This window comes from Nothobranchius furzeri, chromosome 4, assembly GCF_043380555.1.
Source record: "Nothobranchius furzeri strain GRZ-AD chromosome 4, NfurGRZ-RIMD1, whole genome shotgun sequence".
In the NCBI taxonomy this organism is placed as follows: domain Eukaryota; kingdom Metazoa; phylum Chordata; class Actinopteri; order Cyprinodontiformes; family Nothobranchiidae; genus Nothobranchius; species Nothobranchius furzeri.
Window position 1 is genome coordinate 5,909,387 of NC_091744.1, and position 17,500 is coordinate 5,926,886.

Sequence of the window (17,500 nt, forward strand, 5' to 3'; positions counted from 1 at the left end):
TAAAGTCCCAGCACGATCAGTCCCAGGAGCAGGAGAAAACACTTCTGACCATCGATGACCCACTTTTGTTTCTTGCCAGTAGGCATGGAGATGTAGCTGGCTTGGCTGTCGACCACAAACACCTGTGGCGGGGCACCTGCTCTAACCTCTGACATCCCACCAGCTCACAAAAGGATTTGATTTCTAATCTGTCGAAGGGGATTGGTGAAGCAAAGCCTGAAATCCTGGAAAATAATAGTTTATGGTTAAATTGAGCAAACAAAAGTTAAAAAAATAAAGAAAAAGAAGACAGAAGTAAAAAGAAAACACATAAAAAAGTTAATAACTGATTCTTACTTAACCCTCTCAGGCTCAAATTAAGTTTTGATAAAAGGACGAACAATCAAGTCCTTCAGGGGTACTTCTGTGTTAAAAAACTGCTCATGAAACACATATGTGGAGTAACCAGGTAGGTAGGTTTTAACTGTTGCAAATCTGCAACGCCTGCCTCTAGAGGGTTAAAGCAAATCCAATGCAACTGACATCTGAGAAGCTAAATGATTGCTACATATTCAAACAATTACATCAAGCACTGAGCATTTCCAGTAAATCAGCAAGAAATGTGTTCAACATTTACACGAGGTGATTTAAAGAAGATTACCTTTGATTTAAATGTTTCTCATCAGCTCAGGAAACCATCCAGCAGTGTCCTCATTCAGCCCTCTGAAATTGGACTGACTCGCGCATTTTTCACGCTTCACAGTTAAAACAGACGTCGTCCACTCAAATTGACAGTTTTGTGGTGGAGTTTTGTTTGCTGAGTGAGCTGCGATCCCCACGTTGACAGACTTCAGTCCTCCCTCATCCCTCGCGCTGGGCTGCCTGCTGTCAAGTGTCACTTCTATTGCTTTTAAAGCAAGCTCACATGAAGAGGAAATGAAGATAGCGTGGGGAAGACGCAATACAGAGAGAGTAGAGCGTGTGTGTGTGTGTGTGTGTGTGTGTGTGTGTGTGTGTGTGTGTGTGTGTGTGTTCACGGATGAGGGACACTCCCTACTGTATATAGTTATCAACAGCTGACACTTCCTTTTCTCTCTCTAAAGTTTCTCCCTCCATTTTTGCACTTTAACTTTTCATCCAGGGCGGTGGGGGGTTTGTTTTCTTTTAGTCAGTTTCAGAGAAACTTGCAGTCTGTTTATTTATTTATTTATTTTATTTGAGCAACATTTCACTTTGATCCTGCTAAAGCTCACGGCGAAGGTAGCTCTGAGGTTCAGGCTGGTAAAAACAAATCTGTTGTTGTGACCACTACACTGTGCAGCGAGCACAGTCCTGCACGCTCTCTCACCTCACCTGCTTCACCGTTTTGCTCCCTCTGTCACATCTTTATCAGCGCTGGTGGTTGATCAAGCTGCTGAGGATGGTGAAGCACCTCTTTCCTGTTTTCTTCTAAAGTTTCTCCTTTCATAGTTTTCTGTTCTCCTCCCTTTTCTTGTCGTGATTTTTTAAAAGTGATTCATCATAACTACTCTGTTCACATGTCACCAGTTGGAGTTCTCCTTTAGACAGATGAGCAACATGTGCAGCTCTAAAAACACAACAAACACGATTTGTTTTTGTTATTTTCCCAAATGAATGAATTAGAATAAAAACAAAGACTATTTAAATCCCTTTGTGAAAGTTTCAGTACAGCGAACAGAACCTGGTGTGTTTCTTTGTATTTTCTGTTTACCATGGGAGGGGACAGTTTGAGTTGACGGTCTCCATCTGGTGAGACGACACGGTTCACTCTGACTTACTTACAGCCCACACACTGTAAGTTCCTACCTCACACTCAGACACAAAGCGTGAACATCGAGTTTGATGCAGATTAAAGATGTGAGGAAAACTGGCGGAAGTCTACGGCGGCAGCTGGCCTGACTTTTGCCTCTGCGGCTGATGTTTGTTGAATGCTGCTTAGTGTGAACTAGAATAACCCTGACATTCATTAACGATCACAGGCGAGCCCCTGATGTTAAGATCGCTGTTTAAACTGGATCACAGGACTAGAACTGAAGGGTTGCTGTAAGGGGTGTTTAGACTCATACAGTGAATATCTGGGCCTGAACTTTGTAGAATAAAGCATTATATTGTTGCTAAGAAATTCTCTTTGACTTTTTGGGGATTACTTTTTTGTTATATAGAATAAAATCTTAGCTGAAGATCAAGGCTCCTAACCTTTGACAATTGAATCAAATCACCTATAAGTCAAATTAAGCAAGAAAACCCCTATAGACACTCTGATGCACAAGATATCGCAAACCCAAGATTGTAGAGGAGGTCTTCCTGATGTCCACCCAGATATTTTCAATTGAATTAATTTGATTTAATTTAGTTCTCAAATGATCTACGGCAAAGCGCTAAAAATGGGGCTGTTACCTGGTACCCATTACTAGTGGAAAAGGCTTGGTACTTAGCCATGCTGAGTAGGTGCTTGTAGAAAGGTACATTCGTGAAGCTTACCAAGTTTCGTTGCTTATGAGTGCTCTCTGTAATTTATTCCAACGTAATCCAAATCAATTCAAATCCTCTGTTTATCAGGAAAGTTGTAATCCAACACGGTACAAACGTGTTGCAGCTGATTAGAGCCCATTAAAGTGTGTAACTAATGCTAAATTTCAACTCCTGTCCCTGGATCTGCACCTTTATTTATATGGCACTTTATACACGACTCTGCTGACCAAAGTTCTGTACAGATAACAACAAACAAATCAACAAAACATACTAAAAAATGACTAAATAAAGCACAACACAGCTTAAAACAAACAAGAATGGATAACAACAATCAGGCAGTGTTAAACGCCAGCAAATAAAAGTGCGCCTTGAGACGATATTCAATAACCACTAGCAAGGAGGCATGTCTAACACTAACAGGTAGATGGTGCCGTAGTCTACGCACAGCAACAGAAAAAGACCTATCTCCTCTTAGCTTCAACCTCGCCCTTGGAACCACCAACTGCTGCTGGTCAGATGACCTCAGCTGGCGTGTTGGCTCACACGGCAAAATGTATACGCCAGCACCAGGATCTTTAAATGAATTCTAAAAACAACTGGGATCCAGTGCAGCGAATACAGAACCGGGGTAACATGCTCATACCTGCGGGGGCCCGTTAGCAAACGCGCCATAATGTTCTGGACCAACTAAAATCTAGGATGGGCTTTTACAAACACAGAAATACAAAAACTACAACAAACTTACACCCAAAATCTAACATTTACTCAATCATATGCAAAACCATTGCTAATTTCAAATGGGTGCTATTTTGCATTTCTTTCAGCCAAGACTGAAACCCAGAGGTGAACATTGTTTCATTTCCATGTGTCACCCTTACCTTTAGGTCAATGTATCCAACCCTGGTTTTGGATGGCCCCTATCCAGCATGTTTAGAGGTTTCTCTGCTTCAGAACACCTTATTTTAATTAGGAGGGATTAACAGGCTTTTGCAGGACTTGATGACCTGCTACACAGGTGGTTCAACCATCGAAACAGGTGTGTTGGAGCAGGGAGACAACAAAAACAGGTTGGATAGGTCTAAGTATAAAGTGTCCATCTGGCAAAGGGAAGTCTGAAGTTGAAATATTGTAAAGAGCAGTTAAATGAAAAATGTTGGTGTGGCTGACCCAAAACTGTACAGAACTAACTCAACTTTCTGAAAAAGAAGCTATAATTTGCTATTTTGGTTATTTATATGATGCAGAAAGCAATTAAAATAATCTCAAATTAGAAAATATGAACTTTAACACAAAGACGGATTGTGACAGGGTGTGGGGCATCTGATTAGAACACTTGCTCCTCTGCAGCTTTGTGACACCTACAACATAACATTCATCTGAATTCCTATTAAACTGTTAAACTTTTAGATAGCTTCACTCTGTTCTGAACAAAGGCCCTCTCTGACTCTTTTGGATAACTCCTTTCTGATTTTCTGAACTGAAATCAATTTGACTCCTGTTGACTGCAGGTAAGACACAAACTACTCATGGACTCTTAGCAAGAACCCACTTCTAAAATGTGTGTGCTATCCCTTTACACACCAGTAACAAAGGAGGTTATATGAAGACCACATGGTGGAAAACTACACTCATCTGTAATTCATAACCACTCATAGAAAAAAGACAGGGAAATGTTCTATTAGAAAAGTCATTTAATTGCATGTTGTATTGTCAAATTAGCATTCCTGGACTCATCCATTATGGTTTGTGACAGGGAAGGCTGTTGTTGATTTAGCATCCAGGAGAGAACAGCGCATGTCTCAGCTAATAGAAGCTAACCGTTAGCATTAGCAACTCCACCACACAACAGAACTCTTTCAGGTTTGTGTTATTGGTGGAGATAAAACATCAATGTTACAGAGCAAACATAGTCAGTGGTGGAGGCCCATTGGTGTTAGCCAATCAGAGGGAAGTTGTCTGAATTTCATGAAGAAAGACTCCAAATCTTCAACTCTGATCTGGATCCCTTCTAGTTCCTGAAACAGGAGCATCAGAGCTTTTTTCCCCACAGAGATTGATGCATTTATACTAGAAACCACAGTAAATGTGTTGAAAAATCTAGTATAAGCATAATGTACTTCAGTTGGATACTGCTGTCTATGCATCAAACCAAAAAGTTTGCTCTCAATGCCATTATTTGTTTGGGTATCCGGTTTGTGAGACAGTGCATTTTGGGACGCCTTGCTGGCCCAACCCAAGTTCACAGAAGGATGTGTTGATGCATCCTAGATGGGTCAAGCAAGAACACATCCAGGAACTATGAGGGATACATACTTAGGATTGGAGCTGTACTTGGACCAATAGTGATGATGTTTCACAAGAACGCGAGTACACAAGTTCAGACAAGACCACATATTAAGAAATGGACAAAGACAATGTACCTCTTCAACGTAACCTATCTTCCAACACAAATGAAACATTAGTGATTGTCCACACCTTTAATATTCACCAATCTGCTGGTTACTAGAAGTTTATTTAAAATGAGAAAAATACTGTAGTCTAGAGGGTCGCTGTTGTGTAAAATTAATCAGTTACAATACTCTAGAATGCTGTCACAATTTGTCATAAGTCTCTCAAAAGTGGTGTCAAAGTAGTGTAAATGGTACATATTTGAGAATGTCATATGTTATACTAGCGTATTGTACTTTCAAGCTATATCTAGTAATTTATTACTATTTAAGTTACAGTAACTTGCCCAAATGAGCTACTTTAGTCTGAAGTATGTCAAACAAGTGAGGTGTTAAATGTGAGTAATTTATCCTGCTGGCTATTTATTAACAAAAAAAAAAACGGACTACGGGCAGACAGATAAAGAGAGGTCAGATTCAGTTCCCTTTTATGGGTCAAGCTTTGGAGTGCCGTTGGGGATTTCCATTTTATTTACAATCGCAACAAATACCGTACATCACAGCTAAGTAGATGGGGAATTCCTCAAAGCATAATGTGAGATATCGAAGAGGAAGATTTCATTTGTACATTAGTTAAATTAAGTTTTGTTGAATTAAAATAACTTAAAGCTGGGCATGAACTTCTTTGGCATCTGCAAACAATTTGTTTCATATAACAGGTGATCCTGTCCACAACTTCAAAGTATGAAAAGTTATTTTTGTCATTGTGTTATGAAATAAAGTTGCTATATTCCTAAAGTGTGCAGCTGTCCAACAGTAATTGATATGCTCTGATAAATGTTAAAACACCCCCATGACTGCTAACTGTTGCTTTTTTGATGTAGTTATTATATATTTTTAAATGTATATGATACGTGTGTGAGAATCAGTCCTGCATAATTTATAAAACAAGAGAATTTTCCCACCAAAAAAAAAAATATATCACTGTGGTTCAACTTATTTGTTAGTGGTGACTCTAAATGTTATTTTCTTCCTCTTGGGTTAGAATGACATTTTATGAGATGATCCAATTGATTCAATGGTTAGTAAGATTCACCAAAAGAGGAAGTTCTCTAATAAATTTAGTTAGGGACGCTGACGCAACCAGTGTAACACTGATTCAGTTCTTCCCTTTTTGCTTTGGCAGTGTGATGTCACGAAGGTACTTGACAGCAGTCATCCTCTCCTTTTCACTTTTATTTTATATAATTGTAGTATTAAATTCAGTTTGGCTCAATTATGGAGCACAATAAAGCACTTTAAATGAATTCAGTAAATCTTAAAAAATAAAATAAAAAGTGTATTTTTTAAATAGCACTTGCCATCAAAATGGCACTATGGTAGATATCTTTAACATCCAGGAGTTATATAGATTTTATATTGACATTAAATTGATTTCAACTTGAATTTGATAAAGAAATCCCTTGTTTGTGTATGTACAAATGAGGGGGAAGTGAGTGGGGGAACACCTTTGTGTGAGTGCTTATTGACCACAGAGACCATGCTGCCCCTACACACACACACACACACACACACACACACACACACACACACACACACACACACACACACACACCTCTTTTTCACTTTCATTAAAGTGATTACCTGTTTCCAATTTTTGCTGCATGAATTTCCCTTTGACATCATCGATTACCCCAGCTCCACTGTGTGACATTTGGAAAATAAATTCACATTTTCAACACTCTTTGGTAAAATGACAATAGTGTCTGAAATGTTTGTTAGGTGGTGATCAGCACACAAATAACAGGCTGGAAGTGAGGTTTGGTTTTCTTAGTCCTGGGCTGACAGTATTTTGATACTAAGTTTTAGGGAGAAAGTTTAGGAACATTAGAAACAAAACTACTGATATTTAGATGTAAAACCCGAGATGCTGAGGTGGAATAAGGTCATTGTGTGCGTCCCCCGGAATTTAAAAAGTAACGAGGCGGTATCTCTTCATGACACAAACGTAGCACAATGCAACAGTGGATAAAGATCTTAAACATTCAGGATGGAGCTGCTGGAATATTCTATGGCCTTTATCCAGACTACGAAAACAGAAGACCCGGAAAACTCTTTGGCTATCAGTGACTCCATCTACCAGCCAATCAGTGACCTATCGCTCCAATGAAATTTGCGTTTTCAACACGGCCTGGAATGCTTGAAACCATTTTGAAGCAGGTAGTAAAAAGGGGTGGCAACCTGGTACCCATTACTATTGTAAATGCCTTGGGACTGTACCAATCTGAGTAAAAAAAAAAAAAAGTCTAAGTGAACAATATTAAACTTATTCCAAATGTACATAAACATCAAGGAAATCTTAATTCACCTCTTTCCTTAAATTAGCTCTTAACTTGTTAATAAACTAGGAGCCTATCATCCCGTTAGCAAATTGTCATTCCGAATCTTTTAATGAATGTTTTTTCTACAATCGCCAGCTGACGGAAAAGTCAGAGAGCAAAACGTCTCTGTCAACGCATGTGCATCTCTCCCTCGCGGAGCTGACAGAGAAGCATAAATTAGGCTTAACTTTAATCCCTAACCCCAAGAAAAACTCACAGTGACTGATTCTAATCAGGAATAATCATTAAGAATGTTTTTTCAGAGCTCCACAGCTTGAAGAAGACTGGGTACCAATTACTGGTAAACCACATTTTATCAAATTTACTTCCAAGGAAGAAAAAAAAAACTACCGGCGTACAATATTTGTTTAAATCCGAAGCGTTTGTAAGGGGGGGGGGGGGGGGGGCAGGCCACACGGGCCAGGCCCCCAATCTTTCAGGTTACAATAACGCATCTGTTTAGCCTCGCTGTGATTGGAGGAGCCCTGCTACTCTGCCTCCTCTCATTGGTCCACAGGGGTGATCTCCTTTGCGGGCTCCCATCCAATCACGACACAGGAAAGTTCTGTTGCGGAAGACGATCGGATGAGAAGGAGATGGCTAGGCTCAGATAGCTCCGAGTTTGATGCTAAATCTCAATATGGATGTTCTCCGGATGAAACTAAGCACCGAAACGCGACTGCTTGGCCTCGCGGTGGTGTTTATGTGGGGTGTTAGCTCCGTGTGCTGTTTCGGGCAAAACCAAGACAGCGAGTTTACGTTTCTGCTTCCAGCCGGAAGATCCGAGTGTTTCTATCAGACTGCTCTAAAGAATGGCACGATGGAGGTCGAGTATCAGGTAAATATGAGTGTGGTTAGCAAACACAATCGCCCTTCAGTCCTCACGCTCAGGTACATAAACCTTAAAAAGAGTTTAGCCACATATAAACACTTTCTATTGTCAATAAGGAAATTATTAACCCCTAAAGCTGCACGTTTAGACGTTTGTTTACGTCTGGAGGATAAAAATGTGCATTTCAGATTCACATTATCCGGAGGAGGTAAAACTACGATAATAAAACGAGCTGCGTGGTTGCAAATAGGCGCAAATGCTTGGGTTTACAGAAGTGGTAACAGGCCACTGATTAGTCACAAATATGATTTGGTGTGAATTCCTGAAAGGCTCAGATTTTACAGAACATCACAACTTAAAATATGATTCCCAGTGTTACAGTTTTACCAGAATGTCAGCTCAACAACAGGGTTGTTACAGGTGCTGGGAAATGTATAAAGGTGTTAGCAAGGTTTTAAAAGTGCTCGAAATTTAATAAAATACCTTAAATGTGACTGAAATCAGGTACTGTGTGAAAACATTTAAGTGTATTAATTCAAGAAAGTGAAAAAAGAATTTAAACGTGTATATTTAATATGCTGGAAAATCTTTCTTTGAAGTGCTTGAATTTTACTTTGGCAAAGGCGTAGGAATCATTCCACAAAGAAACAAAAACAATCATGTTTATAACCCATAATTAAGGCTTTACCTTCCTTTCTTCAACAATAAGCAGCACATATGCATTAATTATTACATTGACAAAAATACTTGAAAAACCTTCCAAGTGTTACTATTTATAATCATTTCTGCTTTAAAATGTTTCTAAAAGAACTTTATTTTTCAGTCTGCTAATTGTTCTGCAGCTGTAACCAGAGAAGCAGCTTTAAACATTATTTACATACCACCTCATCATATTGGGAAGCTGCCGCACAAGGTAGCAGTTTGTTTGTTTAGCTAGTTAGTAGCTCTGTCAGCTAAGAGGGCTTTCATCTGTACCAAATAATTAAAAATATTCGTCGTATCTGTAAAAATGTGGTTTGAATTTGAAACCTTGTGTTATTTATGGAAATTTAACTTTTAAACAAAGTATTTTATCTCCCAAGTGAAAAATTCACCTGATACAAATACAGTTGTATGCTTAGGAGGTGTGCTTTTAGGGAGTTTGAGATTAAACAGTGTGTTAAGAATAGTTCGTTTAAGATTTGGATTATATTTACCCGTTGTCGCTTTCTATTTATTTCTATTTTCTGCAGCTGCAACTAGAGGTTGACCGATATTGACTTTTCTATCGTCGATGCCGATAAGTAAAGGTCATGGTCAGCTGATGGCCGATTTGTGCTGGCGATGTTTTGGACCGATTTTTATGGCCGATATCTAGACGTTTTCCACCTTATTTTCATGCTAAATTGTCACTAATAACATCAGTTGATGCACAAATTTTCAGAAGTTGAATTAGATTTAGAAAAATGAATTAACCCAGCTGTTAAATCTTCATTTTGTTCCCTGCGTTGTTAAAATCAGACATCTAACAACTCAGTAAACGGAGTCCGACCAAGTATTAAATATTCAATACTGCTAAATGTAGAGAAATTTTAATTGGGAATCATTTAAGAGCAGTTCTGCAACAGCACCGTGCTGCTCGGGGGAGTGTCTGACTTAAAATTGTCTTTGCTAGGGACGGATATCGCCCGACGCGATATATTAACAATGGCGTGCATCAGCTGATCGATATATCGGTCTTCCCCTAGCTGTGACACAGAACTTTTATATTTGTTAAACAGAATTCTTATTATATAATTATATAATCTTACAAAAAGTCAAAATCCAGTTCAAACTTAAACAAAAACCCTTTCAGACTCGGTTTGAGATTGTTTCTTTTCATTCAGCAAATGTCCTCACTTCCTTTACTCTCATTTCTCTTACGCCTCAATCAATCAATCAATCATTCAATCAAAGCTTTATTTATAAAGCGCCTTCCGCAACCCTGTCAGGAAGCCCAAAGCGCTGAACATGGTACAGTTGTAAGTAATTATATTGAATAAATCAACAATGAAAGAAATTCAAATTACAAAATACAAATTACAAAATACAAATTACAAAATACAAAATGGAAATTACAAGATAGATGAAACATTCCGGTAAAATACAAATGTGTGAAACACATTTGGATTGAGTGGATGGATTGACTGTACCAATGAAAACTGTGGAATGGATTCAACATAAAAGAGGGCCAAAATCAAACATGTTCTGGAAACGCCAAGCGGAGGAGGTGTGTTTTTAGGTGATTCTTAAAGAGCAAGTCACCCCCAAATCACATTTTTTTTTTGCTGATAAACTATATAAAGGAGTGTCTAATCGTGCTACAGACACGTGTAGTCAATAATTTGGCAGTTCAGTGCATCTTGGTTAAAATTCAAATATTCTGCCTAAAACTGTCAGTGGTGGGCCGTCGTCAGGGAAAAATTCTGCACTGTATTTGAATTTAAATCTGCCACCGCTATTGGCTAAGAGGTATGCTATGATGTCATCTGGTAAATTATGATGTCACAATGCCATTGTGAGCCTGTGTGTGTATTTGTTAGCGGCTCCGCCCTCTCGGTCTGCCAAGCAACAGCATTTGTTGCATTTTTCAAACATGAAGTGGGAGTGAAGTAAGTTTCTTGTAGGGGGTGACTTGCTCTTTAAAGACTGTCAGAGAAGGGGACAGCCTAACTGAGGGTGGCAACTGGTTCCAGAGTAACGGTGCTGGGACTGAGAAAGCCCGGTCCCCACGGGTACGACACCTAGACCGAGGGACAGCGAGCAGGCCTTGGTCAGAGGAGCGCAGAGCGCGTGATGGGGAGTGTTTGTTCAGGAGAGTGGCTAGATAGGGGGGACCACCACCCTGGAAGAAATGATAATGATAATGGAAGAAATGATAATGATAATGGAAGAAATGATTTCTTCCTTGAAATGTGCTCGCTGCATTAATAATGATTTGTTTGTCATGGAGGCTTTCTGGAACATTTTACTCCAGAAGCCTCCTCTCTGGTCGCTCTTTTCCATGGGCGCTCACGAGGGGGTCGTTATCTCCTGAAGGGCGGCTTCTGAACAACAAGAGAAGAATATGTTCACTTTGGCGTAAATAAATGCAAAATACTCCGTCCTTCTATTATTTTATTTAATCTTCTCCACAGGGTGTCAATAAATGAGCTGAAATGACCCGATCATATCCATAAGAGCTGATCAACTTTCAAAATGCTTCTTAAAATATTTATGCCTTCATTAACCCTTTGATGCATGAATTATGAAATCTTCAACCATGATTTTTTTAACAAGTTTTTCATTCGTCTTTAGGTGTGAATGAAACAAATTTCAACAAATATTTTTTGTAAAATTTTATAATTTACAAATAATTTATTACAGGTCCACCTCAGTGGACAGCGTGCATTCTGAACATGAAATATGTTGGCTTGGCTTACTGAAGTCCAAATGGAGGGGCTCAAATGCAATAAAGTCTTCAACAGCTGTGCTTAATAGCAAAAACAAATGAATAACAATTTTGAGTACCTGTCCACTGTAGTGACCGTTATGCATCAAAGGGTTAAATAGTGCTTGGTTTTTAACAAGTCATTTATGTTTTTAATGTGGCTGTGTTGTGACAAAAGTCTGCAGACAGCGTATTTAATTTTTATTCATAACTGTATGATCTTATCGTGCTTTAGTAGTGGACGGTGTAATGAAGTTATTGGATTTTGAATGGGTTGTGGTTGAAACTGTAATATGTTTTAGTTTTTTTATGAATTGGTTTGGAATCGGACCCCATGAAGAGTAGTTGTCAAGTTTTTGCGACGACTTCCTGGATTTGCGTCCACCAGAGCCAGAAACCCACGTTGCCAGAGGAAACGAGATAGCGCTAAACACCAGCTGCTGTTTTCTAGGTCCAAACGTCTTTTGTTGTCCGCGACTTCAAATGGTGCTTTTATTTTTGGGACTCTGTCCTAAAGGTGAAGTGGTAGCAGCCGGCTCGTTCTTCTTCTCTGATATTGTTGAACCTCTCACACCAGTGGTGTTCTGTTGGTAAATACACAAGTGTGTTATGAGTGGAGGAGTCAGGGAAGTGCGGCAGTTCAGCCAGACGGACAACCGGATGGTTCGCGTTTGGTCCAAAACGTGTTACTGGCAGAGGGTTTTAGACGAATGCGAGAGAACCACTTTATTAAGCTGAATTCTTTTTTTTTTCATCTCTACAATATATTTATAGCTATACTGTGTTAGAACATAGTAAATAGCTATATAATGCAGGGCGACGGTGGCACAGGAGTTAAGTGCTCGCCCCGTAATCGGAAGGTTGCAGGTTTGAGCCCCGTTCAGTCTGTCGCTGTCATTGTGTCCTTGGGCAAGACACTTAACCCCCCCCCCCCTTGCCTGATGGTGGTGGTAAGAGGAACCGGTGGAGCCTGTGCTTGCCAGCCTCGCCTTTGTCAGTGCTTCCCAGGGCTGCTGTGGCTACATCGTAGCTCATCCCCACCAGAATGTGTGTGAATGATTGTGTTGTAAAGCGCCTTGGGGGGTTCCAGGACTCTTGAAGCCACTATATCAAATAGAGGCCATTTACCAACGTTGTTAAGAGGTATGAAATAATGTTTTAAGCTCATTTGTAATTTGCTATTGCATCATTAAATGATCTAAACTTCAGCATAAATGTTGTTGTTTGTTTATTCATTAAAAATCAGTTCAGCACTAGTTATAGTTGCACAACGTTCTCATCAGTTCACTCAGAGATCAGATAAAACTTTGTTTTTGTTTAACGAAGCATCGTGCAGTCCCTACTGAAGCATTCTTAACTAATAAACTTAAAAATAACATCGAAAAAATAGGAAGAAGATGGCACTGAAATGCTAAATATTACCACCTTACATTTAAGTTAACTATTATTACAATAATGTTTTTCATTTGGACAAAATAAGAGTTAAATAAAAAGATACGTTTGAATTCATTTTTCTTGATGTAAAAAATTAAAACATGACGGTGAAATGAAATAATTATTCACTGTATTTTTTTTTATTTAAAAAACTTTAAATAAACTGGTTTGCAGACCAATAAAAAGTGTAAAAGTTTAAGACACGTTAGCTTCGTAACCTCTCTGGGGCTCGTTTGGAAAACCTTCATCTTGAGGAGGAGCAGCTGCTTCACATTTTCATCCCTCTGACCAATCGGGTCAGTCTCAGCCTTTTGGGACGCCGGCCTTAAAGGAGACATAACATGCTTTTAAGTTATTCCTTTTTACATCTAAATCATTCAGTTGGGGGTCTAAATACAGTGGAACTGCAGTTCTTTGGTCTGATTTCCTCATTATTGTTGCTCTACAGACCCTCATCTACCCCTGTTCTGAGGAGAGTCTTGAGAACGAGCCGTTTTTGGGTACTGTCTCTTTAAACTGGAGGAGGAGCTGTAAACTCCGCCCCCCTCCATAGTGCAGACCTGTACTCTCCTCCCCCAGTCGGACTTTGTAGTTCTATAGAGAAATCATTATTTAGCATAGCAGATTTAGCATAGCATATTAGCATTTTTAAAACATGTGGGGAGGGTAGTTCATCAAGCTGTTTCAAGGCTGCTAACTCTCTCATGCATTTGTCTGTAGTCACACACACACACCCGTCACTGCCGACGGAGGGACCAGCTAGCAGGCACGTGCGCGCGCGCGCACACACACACACACACACACAAGGAATGCTGCTTGCTTATTTATTTCTATAAAAAATGTTTTAAAAAATGATACAGCTCATTAAAACACCATTAAAAGAATACATTTTATTAAGATCTCTATCTATATATATACATACATATAATTATAAATAATTTTATAAGTAGTCTTATTTTATATTGGGTGTCTTAATGGCTGAAAATGGATAAAAAGCAGTTACATTTTAATTTAAAGATTTGAGATTCGAGTCAAAAATAAAGAACATTCCTCCAAATGTTCTTTAATGTGATCATTATAATTCTAATGCTTACAACTTTGTTTTTATTGTCTGCAATGCGTAGCCTATATCTTTATTAAATGTGTTTAGCTGAAAAGTGGTAATTCTCTCTAATGTGTACAGAGAGGTGGACATCAGTGCTGCAGTGAAATTCCCAAGATCAGTCTGCTTTGCTAACAAATATAGTTAAATCTTACCTGCATTCTAAATAAATACCGTTAGGTGAAAACATCAGTAGGCATTGAGTTATTGATACAATCCCTAACAGCCAGAATGGAAGAAGAGCATGCTGGGTCATCCTGGATCTGAGCCTGTTCTGTGTACTTACCTACAGGATGCAATAAATGTCTACAAGGCTGAGTTTGGACCATTACATCTAAAAGAAAACATACAATCAGTGATTTTTTTAAATTGTTTACATTAATATACAAATGTTCTAAGTATTAACCTCACAGCAAATAAGTAGAACTATATAATAAACAGGCTTTAGTAGTTAAACAGGCGTTGTGCACACAGGTGCTTTGTGTCTCGGTGCTGGTGGTGTCTAGGTCTCAGAGTTCCTGTCCTCCTGCCGTCTTCTGTTGTCCTCAGGATACGGATTGATGTTTCCTGATGATGAGGGAGGGGCAGTATGTGGGCTTCAAACTGGTCCTGGATAACAGTGGGAGACCTCCGTTGTCTGAATACTGAGACCAGAGGGTTGGTGAGATGCAGATCTTCTCTACCTCATCTAGAAACGGAGTTGGTTCAGGGAAAACTTTTCCAAAGACCAGTTCCATGATGTCATCGCCATATTCTGCAATGATAGACGATAACTTTAATGACATATTTTGTTTACAAGCAGCTTTAGGAAAGTTGTTTCTTTAGCTTTCATGTTTATAGTCACGTTTGTGTTTGTTCACAAGTTCACTTTGCTGCAGTGACTTCATATTCTTACAAATGTAATAAAATAGTGACACTAAAATTATACAAATGATTCCTTATGAAAGGAAGCTCATTAGAGAGCAGCGCAGACAGACTTACTACATGCTGCAGCTGTTTTTACAGGCCAGCTGCTGCTGAATTTGGGGAAAGTTATTCTGCACACATCCAGATCAGATGGTCGATTACAGAAAATAATGTAATTCAATAATTTCTAAACAGATTAAACAAGTAAAACATCAAATAAATCACTCTGCTGTCATCAGACGGAGTGATTCAGGGGGTGAGGTGTTCTTAATGATGAGGGTGGCTGAGGTGTGTCATCACTCACTTTGGTCTGGTCCAGACCGTCTCTTTACTGGTGGGTCTCCTTCCTCAGTAGGTGACGTGAAATGCCAACATCTGAACGTTCTGTGTTCCTTAGAGGAGAAGAAAAGTAACATTAGCAAGCTGGCTAAATTATTTTTTACTAGCATCTCGGAGAAGCAGATCTTCACTTACCTAAACATCAGACCAGTTTGTCCCAGCTGAGCTCATCAGGGCTTTAGTCTGACAGCCTGTCAGTGAAACACGGCTCCAGTCTTCTGGATGTTGACTCTAAAAAGCAAAGGAGCATTTTTACTTTTGTTTTACAGCCGATTTTATCAGCTTTCCGACGCTCACGCTCATACAGACGGTGAGCTTTGCTGCGTCTGACTGATAAAGTTAGTTTTTATATCTGCAGTGAGACAAAAAACTAACCTCACTCCACTCAGAGATTGTTCTTTAAAACTATTAAATCCACTGTGTTGACGCACTTTAATGACTTTGTCACGCTGCATTTTAGCTGATATGGGACTTTATTTACTGGATGCTAAGATTACATCACACTCACGTAGAATAACACACAGGCTCTCTGCTTCTACAATCAGTGGGAGGTTATCATCTGGTGTAAAAGAAGGCGTTGATCAGAAATCACGTTTTATTCCACGAAAATCAGCCAAATCCACATTGATCTGGGTGCTAACTTTACTAGCGATAGCGATAGCAAGCCGGATGCTAACGCTTTAGTGCTGCTAATGCCCGTAAATCTAAAGTAAAGTTTGTCGACATTTTAGAGTGATATGAAGCTTACCGCTCTGCTGCTGTGTCCCGGTGCTGCCACATTCAGATGCAAATGACTCCTTTTAGATAGATGAAGCCCTCAGTACTTACTAGCCTGGAGACAGGAACGAACGAACCACGCGCGCGCGCGCGCACACACACACACACACACACACACACACACACACACACACAAACACACTACTTTTTCTTCTGTGTTTTTTTAGCAGTAGTGTCATCAGCTCCTGGGTTTAAATACTGCCACACCACCCTTCCTTAAAACGAGGAACAGTTTTGAGCTGTGTGTGGCTAAAATAACCAGACATTCTGCATTTTTCCAATAGGACTACAAAAAATCTTAGCGAGAAGAAAAAATGGCGGATTGGCTCTGTGTTTAGCCGAGGGCCATTACCATATTTGGTAGTTATCCTGACTAAATTAATTACTGACGTAATGGATAATGTAAAAACTGAACGGGTGGACAAATATGCCCAAAACTTAATTATTAAATATCTAAATAGCAACTCCAGTGAATAATATAAGCCTTTTTGCTCACTTAGACACTTAAAATGTGAAACACACTGTGTTAATGGATAAAAAAGTGGGTTTTTCATGTTATGTCTCCTTTAAATAGACAGGAGCTGACAGAGTGTGACAAGTGGTGCAGCAGTGTTGGAAATGAGCAAAGGAATGTGTTGTGCAAACGCTGAGTCGTGTAGCCCCATCACAGACTATAAAATAAGCTGTTAATCTGTAGAATGCAGGTGCTAGCACAGGGGTGGGCAATCCCAGTCCTCGAGGGCCGCTGTCCAGCAGGTTTTACTTGTTTCTCTGCTTAGACACACCTGGTTTGAATCTACTAGTGATTAACAGGCTGCTGCAGAGCCTGATGAGCTGCTGAACAGGTGATTCATCCAGGAATCAGGTGTGTTGGGGCAGGTAAACAACTAAAACCTGCTGGATAGCGGCCCTCGAGGACCCGGATTGCCCACCCCTGTGCTAGAAGATCTAATCTGATCGTTTTTGTTCGAACACATTTGAACCAACTGTTTCTCTGTCCCCGTTTGCAGGTGATAGCAGGTGCTGGAATGGACGTGGACTTCGCCATCCTCTCCCCTAAAGGAGTCCGGCTCATCACGGAATCTCGCCGGTCCGACGGAATCCACACGTAAGCATCCCGAGGTCCTGACCCCGTGACTCGGTAGACGCCGTTTTACCTGTGTGTCTGTTTGCTTCCAGGGTGGAGCCCACCGAGGAGGGAGACTACGAAATCTGCTTTGACAACAGCTTCAGCCGCTTCTCAGAGAAGATGGTGTTCTTTGAGATCATCGTGGAGGGGCAGGGCGGGGATGTGGGCGGAGTTGAAGAGTGGCAGGGGTTAGAGGAGCCGGATGGAAGTCTGCTGGAATACAAACTGGAAGACATCAGGGTGAGAGGCGTCCGATTTATTCCAGATGTGCTTCTGTAGGAGAAATATTCATA

At 39.9% G+C, this 17,500-nt stretch overlaps 2 protein-coding genes and 1 long non-coding RNA gene across 3 annotated transcripts in view; 1 reads left to right on the top strand and 2 right to left on the bottom strand.

Moving 5' to 3' along the window:
• LOC107390444 (tumor necrosis factor ligand superfamily member 14) overlaps positions 1-957 on the bottom strand; it is a gene marked incomplete in the record, with an annotated part of 2,497 nt that extends 1,540 nt beyond the window's left edge. Inside the window, 2 exon segments of the mRNA XM_070550024.1 lie at positions 2-224; positions 641-957. Coding sequence (XP_070406125.1) covers positions 2-155 — 154 coding nt within the window.
• A 6,843-nt stretch (positions 958-7,800) lies between these two features.
• The window catches only part of tmed1b (transmembrane p24 trafficking protein 1b), a 14,803-nt gene continuing 5,103 nt past the window's right edge, over positions 7,801-17,500 (top strand). The window contains exons 1-3 of the mRNA XM_015967126.3: positions 7,801-8,078; positions 17,089-17,186; positions 17,258-17,447. Of these exons, the coding sequence (XP_015822612.1) occupies positions 7,866-8,078; positions 17,089-17,186; positions 17,258-17,447 (501 nt within the window). The 5' untranslated portion in view covers positions 7,801-7,865. The remainder of the gene's footprint in view (positions 8,079-17,088; positions 17,187-17,257; positions 17,448-17,500) is intronic.
• Positions 14,582-16,188, bottom strand: LOC129164228 (uncharacterized). Its single transcript, XR_008563826.2, has 4 exons — positions 16,050-16,188; positions 15,437-15,532; positions 15,267-15,354; positions 14,582-14,810 (listed from the first exon to the last, which is right to left on the bottom strand). It is a non-coding gene; the product is annotated as an uncharacterized lncRNA (long non-coding RNA).